This window comes from Abramis brama (genome assembly GCF_963993115.1).
Source record: "Abramis brama genome assembly, chromosome: 16".
Classification (NCBI taxonomy): domain Eukaryota; kingdom Metazoa; phylum Chordata; class Actinopteri; order Cypriniformes; family Leuciscidae; genus Abramis; species Abramis brama.
This window is the reverse complement of record NC_139978.1, coordinates 21,598,109-21,605,050: the sequence shown is the minus strand read 5'-3', so window position 1 is coordinate 21,605,050 and position 6,942 is coordinate 21,598,109. Positions and strand designations below refer to the sequence as shown.

The 6,942-nt window shown below is 39.5% G+C and overlaps 1 protein-coding gene across 1 annotated transcript; it reads right to left on the bottom strand.

Annotated features, from left to right (window-relative positions):
* Window positions 1-1,999: 1,999 nt before the first annotated feature.
* Window positions 2,000-6,858, bottom strand: tuba5 (tubulin alpha 5). Its single transcript, XM_084087689.1, has 5 exons — window positions 6,154-6,858; window positions 4,222-4,444; window positions 3,839-3,987; window positions 2,697-3,377; window positions 2,000-2,616 (listed from the first exon to the last, which is right to left on the bottom strand). Exons 1-5 carry the CDS (start codon window positions 6,154-6,156, stop codon window positions 2,323-2,325), a joined length of 1,350 nt encoding a protein of 449 aa, XP_083943815.1. The 5' UTR covers window positions 6,157-6,858; the 3' UTR covers window positions 2,000-2,322.
* Window positions 6,859-6,942: the final 84 nt, after the last annotated feature.

Genomic DNA, 6,942 nt, shown 5'->3' with positions numbered 1-6,942 from the left:
TCAGGGCAGGTGGGTCAGAGCTCCACCGAAATATTGATCTACATGTTAACTGAATTAATTATAAACTGTAAATATGTTCCGCATTTTGTTTCAAATATTGTCGGAATTTCTACACTTGTAAAGTGTGCGGGCTGTATCAAAAATGCTTCGGCAGACATATATCATGAAACTGGGCAGATGGTGCCTGTGTCCTCCCCAGCTCTACAGCGCCCCACAATTTTCAATGTAAATCTGTGGTGAAAAATGGAACTGCAGCGCTCAGACTGCCCCGCTTATTTTACCAGGGGTGCGTTTCCCGAAAGCATCGTTGGCCAACTATGGTCGCAAGTTCCCTCGTTACCAATAGAGTTCAATGGACATTGCGATGAACTTGCGACCATAGTTGGCCAACGATGCTTTCGGGAAACGCACCCCAGGACGATTCAGCTATTAGTTTGCATCAGTTCAGTAACTAATTGGCATGTCTGTTCTTCGTATCAAATTCATTAAAGTTTAAACGTGCTAATGTGAATAGCCTTTATAGTTCTGCTGTGTTTGGTTTTGTTTGCAACATTTTAAAACAAAATAAATAAGGCGATAATTACTACATTAATACAAAAAAAAAAAAAAAAACATTCTATGCGTGCCAGTCAATCCATTGACATAAAATACTATATGTATGTATTTATTTTACATGTCAGTCAACATTAGAGCGCCACCCTCAGGCTGAATAACGAAAGGACGTTAGACACAGAATCAGCCCTACCTACATCTACTGACAGGAGCCCATGTCTATTTATAAAGTTTTATAAATATTTGTTTTAACATAGAAAATGTGATGTATTCAAATGTCTTGAGAAGTCACACTATATATTAAAATATTTTAACAGGGTACACCTATCAGAACCCACCTGTGGATTAACTGCTTAAATACAAATTATTTCAAGTCTACAAACTAAAACAGCAATTATAATTGTTATGAAGAATTTCAGTGCTTTAGGATTACTTTTCAGCAGGAGAGGATAAAGTGTCTACACGACTTGAGACAAGCAGCAAATCCTTGAGAAACCTTTGTTAAAAACTGCTTGCCATTCAAAGTAACATTATATTCAGGTGTTACATATGAAACCAGTTTTTGTTTTCAGAGATCTTTAAACATGGATAAAACCTTGAGCCTACTTTTATACCATACATTTATGAAACAGTCGAGTCACTGGCTAAAGCTTGAAATCACTTAAAAAAATAAAACATTAAAAGGATTAGTTGTTTTTTTACTCACCCTCAAGCCATCCTAGGCGTTTATGACTTTCTTCTTAGATGAATACAATCGGAGTTGTATAAAAAAATATCCTGGCTCTTCCAAGTTTTATAATGGCAGTAACTTGCAACCAACAGATTGAAGCTCAAAAACGTGCATCCATCCATCATAAACTCCAAACGGCTCCTGTGGGTTAATAAAGGCCTTCTGAAGCTAAACGATGAGTTAAGAAATTTTTTTTTATATTTAATACATTACAAATTCTAGCTTCCAGCCAAACATTCGCAGTCTACTTGCCTCTAACGCCATAAGTAGCGTAGTGAGTCATGGCATAGCGTAAAATATCAGCAGTACGTCGCATTACTCGCATAAATTGCGCTTTACACTCAAGTGGAATCCGCATGTTCATTTGGCCGGAAGCTAGTCATTTTACTTTAAGAAAAATATTAATATTTAAAACTTTATAAACTTGTAGTTTTGCTTCAGAAGGCCTTTATTAACCCCCTGGAGGCGTTTGGAGTTTGTTTACGATGGATGGATACGTTTTTGAGCTTTAATCTGTTGGTTGCAATCCACTGCCATTATAAAACTTAGAAGAGCCAGGATATTTTTTAATATAACTCCGATTTCATCTGAAAGAATAAAGTCATAAACACCTAGGATGGCTTGAGGGTGAGTAAATCATGGGCTAATTCTCATTTGAAAGTGAATACTCCTTTAAGGGATTCATTCCTTTTTAAGGGAAGAATACACATACATAAATAAATAGACAGGACAATTTATTCTGAAATGGTATTTATCACTTGATGTGAGAGACAAAAGTCAGCTTACAAAACAGTGTTCACAGACAGAACTGCCTTTAAGCAACGCATTTCTTGTGAAAGAAGACAGAATAGGAGGTATAGAAAACAACAAAACCTGACACAAAAGAACATTTATGTCTCACACATCAGGGCATTGTTCCCTATCACTGGGATTTCATAAGGAAGCTTGTCATTTGAGAGGTAAAATACTGCTTGTAAGTGCTGGAGTAGGACTAGTTACTCTTCTAACTGTAGGTCTCAGATCAGCCTCTTAAACAGTCTTTAATACTCCTCTCCCTCCTCTTCATCCTCCACAGACTCAGCACCAACCTCCTCATAATCTTTCTCCAGTGCAGCAAGATCCTCTCTGGCCTCTGAGAACTCTCCCTCTTCCATTCCTTCACCGACATACCAGTGTACGAAGGCACGCTTGGCGTACATCAAATCGAACTTGTGGTCCAGTCGGGCCCAGGCCTCGGCAATAGCCGTGGTGTTGCTCAGCATGCACACAGCTCTCTGTACCTTGGCCAAGTCTCCACCAGGAACCGCTGTAGGTGGCTGGTAATTAATGCCAACCTGTAGAGAAAGAGGACACATTGTTAACTTGACTGAAGTTTGAATTAAGTACACTTAAGGGTCTTGTCAATCCTTCCCACCTTGAATCCAGTTGGGCACCAGTCCACAAACTGGATGGAACGTTTGGTCTTAATGTTGGCAATAGCGGCATTGACATCTTTGGGCACGACATCGCCACGATAAAGCATACAGCAGGCCATGTACTTCCCATGCCGGGGGTCACACTTCACCATCTGATTGGACGGCTCAAAGCAGGCGGTGGTGATCTCAGACACGGACAGCTGCTCATGGTAAGCCTTCTCAGCAGAGATGATGGGAGAGTATGTGACTAGGGGAAAGTGGATTCTGGGATACGGCACCAAATTGGTCTGGAACTCGGTAAGATCGACGTTCAGGGCGCCATCAAAGCGCAGCGAAGCGGTGATGGAGGACACGATCTGACCGATGAGACGGTTGAGGTTGGTGTAGCTGGGGCGCTCGATGTCAAGATTTCGGCGGCAGATGTCATAGATTGCCTCATTATCTACCATGAAGGCACAGTCAGAGTGTTCCAGGGTGGTGTGGGTGGTTAGGATGGAGTTATAAGGCTCAACCACAGCGGTGGAGACCTGAGGAGCGGGATAGATAGCAAACTCGAGCTTGGACTTCTTGCCGTAGTCGACCGAGAGACGCTCCATCAGGAGAGACGTGAAACCAGAGCCAGTGCCTCCACCAAAACTGTGGAAAATCAGGAAACCCTGGAGACCGGTGCACTGGTCTGTCTAGATCAGGAGATGTGGGGAAAAAAAAGAAATCATATATACTTGTCTAAATTATACTTATGTAAAGGGATATGGATTGTTTACTCATTTACCATCATGTTTTTTTCAAAACTAGCATGACATTTCCGTGATATTTTGTGGAACAAAAAACACAGAAATGTCATTTTGTTTGATAGAAACAAAATTCTTACATTTAACTGTGCAAGCTCATTTCCTCAATTTTTTACATTCAGAATAGCCTTACCAACATCTTATTTAAAAGTTCTCCTTTTAAAAATACTAATTTAATAAGTTAAATGTAATCTTTAGCCAATCTCAATAAATATCCATTTTTCATTTTGTACAATATAATGTTGTGATACCCAAATGCACTTGTAGAACTTACAGATTGAATGCCTAATATTGGCATTAAGTTAAATATTACATTTAGCGCATCCTTAGTTCTCAATTATAGTTCATACCAGTTTGCGGACGCGCTCCAGCACCATATCAATAATCTCCTTGCCAACAGTGTAATGGCCTCGGGCATAATTATTTGCTGCATCTTCCTTCCCAGAGATGAGCTGCTCCGGATGAAACAGTTGCTTGTAGATTCCAGACCTTACCTCATCTGAAACATAAGATACAGGTCTTTTTGATATCCAGCTCTTTAAAAATAAATTTTATATATATATATATATATATATATATAAAAAACCATCATGCATGCTAACTTAAGCTTAACTATTTGCAGTCTGGATATTGGCCAAAGTACATGTACATTTCAACATTTCAGGGGTAATAAAACTGGTTTACTACAAGATAAAATTTTTATGATGGTTGATCCCTTTCAATAACCATTTACCAATGACTGAAGGCTCCAGATCCACAAACACAGCTCGTGGCACATGCTTCCCAGCACCAGTCTCACTGAAGAAAGTGTTGAAGGAGTCATCCCCACGACCAATGGTCTTATCACTCGGCATATTGCCATCAGGCTGGATGCCATGCTCCAGGCAATACAGCTCCCAGCATGCATTGCCAATCTGTACTCCGGCCTGGCCCACATGGATGGAGATGCACTCACGCTGCACAAAGAAAAAGAAATTGCTTTAAATGGCTGCCAACCAATAGCTGCCTCCAGGCCCGTGAACCTGGTGACCTCAGTACAAGAAAAAAAGACTGCTTTTTTTTTTGCCAGGCAGCTTTTCAATTACAAGTAATTAAAATAAACTTCTAATCTCATTTTTAAGACTATAGCCTTTGAGTCAATTAAATGTGGGATATATTGACCTTGAACCTATTGAAGCTGAAACTCCAATTAAAGTCCTAACTTCCTCTTGCAGCTGAACTTGAAACTATAATTAGTTCGGTACTAGGGAACCTGGAGAACCACTGATCCAGATTCCTGCATTTTAGTGAGTGCATAATTCCTTCTTAAGTCTGATCTGAAGACCAAAGATATCCAGTGAACATATTTGCTGAATCTCTTTAATCTGAATCTCTTCCTACCACCAGTGTTAAAATGATAGTTCAGGAATGCTCCATACCTGTGTGACTTTCTTCAAAATGAGATATTAAAGCGACAGCTTCAGTCACCGGCATTCACTTTATTCATATGGAGAGGGAAAGGACCTCAACTCATTGAAAGGTGACTGACGCAGTCAATTCTTACTCATGTCTCATTTTGTGTTCCATGAAGGAAGAAAAACCCACACAAGTTTGGAACAACATGCGGACAGAATTCTAATTACAGTAAAGAACAGAAGTCTTAGTGCATTTCCTTCCAGGAGAAACTCTGGTATATCACAGGCACATTTAAATCAGAACTTTTTGTGAAGATTATCACATCCCAATTTTCAACTTGTAAAAAAAAAAAAAAATGGTTGACAGTAGAGCACACTCCGATCTCTCGCGCTTTATTCCGTAAAATGGACGACAGGAAGGAGCCGTAACCTGAACTATTGCAAAATAGAGGAAGTAGAAAATAATTATGCGCAAAACATCAAATCAACGACACAAACAAGTAACAGCATTTTAAAAATAACTATAGCTCCAAGAGTAGCTTTAGGGTTAAAAGTCTGTAAAAGTTGGGAGGGAAACAAGTCAGCAGACTCCCATCCCCCAGCCTCGCGCTCCCCTCTGACCGCGCGCGTGAAAGGCCTCCGCAGTTGGATTCGAGGAATTCCTCATGCGCAGCCTAGGAGTTACATATCCCATTCTCAATACGGTTTAATCAAACATTCCGATCGAATAAGATTACATTCACTTTCAAAGGTCGCATACATAATCACGTGTCCTCCCAATAAATATTTCACGTCAAAGTGAAGACACGGAAGAGAAACGACGCTTGTAATCGTTTTATAAAGTTAGTTGATAATGTGACAAAAGTAACTTGAGGCGTCAATGTCTTAAAATGATAGTTCACTTAAATTAAGTCACCCTCATGTTACTCTAAACTTATATAAAAAAAAGTCTTAACGTTAAGTACTGACAGTTTGAGTCACATCCTTTTAAACGTGAATGCAGACAGTCAATCTGCCCAAAATCTCGTTATGTGTTAACTTACACGGTAAAGCGAAAGTCATGGTTTTACAACACATTAGGGTGAATGTTAGAATTTTAATTTAAGTGAACTGCTCCTTTAACATGATTCAAAGAGAGCCACGCGACTACGAAGTAAAAGTCGGTTTAATACAACGCAAATTAAAAAAATAATTGTGAAAAAGACTACGTTTGACTTTTTATTGTTAAAGCTGTAAAGTATTAATATTTTAGTGACTAGAGTCTCACTTACCATTTTGACTTAGTCTTCGTGGATACGAGTTTTTTTTAGAAAACGTTAATGTCTTTCGGTGGGAAAAATCACCAAAAGTCTGTTTTGAGCTCCGTTGAGTGCAGACCAGACGCGTTACGTGTCTTCGCCAACACAGCAATATGGGGCGAAAGGTCCGCGGTTCAGTCTATATACTCGCGTGCGCGCTCACACCGCCCGCTGCAGCTCGCGATTGGCCAGCAGCAGCATCAACACCCTCCTCGCCATATGATTGGTGTAACTAAACACTCATTTTAGATTTAAAAATGTTGCAACATTTCTAACCGTTCCCGCGAGCGAAATATAGAAATAACAAGCCTTTCCTTTTCCTGAGAATCCTGATAAGAAAATAGGTTAAGGGAGAGCTGAATTATTCTTATTTTTTCGTCTTCACGAGAAGTGCAGGTTTCCTTGGAAAGTTCAAATGTCCTCTGAGGTGTATCAGGTAGCCCATTTCTTTTGTTCCGACAGCTTTTCTTCACAAAAGTTCTTTAACATTATTAAACAGGGAAACGTTGAAAGCATCGAGAAAGCACTGACGAGTAAAACAAATCTTTAAAATACTTTTTTAAGGTTTTGTTTTTTAAACAAAATTAAGGTTCTGTGTCTTTTAGTCCATGCGTATCGGCTCCGATGTATTCTATATGCTAGTGTGCACTCACGAAAGCTAACCAACTTTTATCAGATAAACATGTTTAAAGTTTATAGTCTTGCTCATGTAGGGAAAAACGCCTAAAATATTGATGACTCGTCAAGCACTATACAGAATTT

What these genes read in the sequence shown, in the direction of transcription:
- tuba5 (XM_084087689.1), bottom strand. An exon ending in TCTGGAGCCTTCAGTCATTG is followed by an intron (nt 3,988 to 4,221) that starts GTAAATGGTTAT and finishes CTTATGTTTCAG; the next exon opens with ATGAGGTAAGGTCTGGAATC. An exon ending in GGTGCCCAACTGGATTCAAG is followed by an intron (nt 2,617 to 2,696) that starts GTGGGAAGGATT and finishes CTTTCTCTACAG; the next exon opens with GTTGGCATTAATTACCAGCC.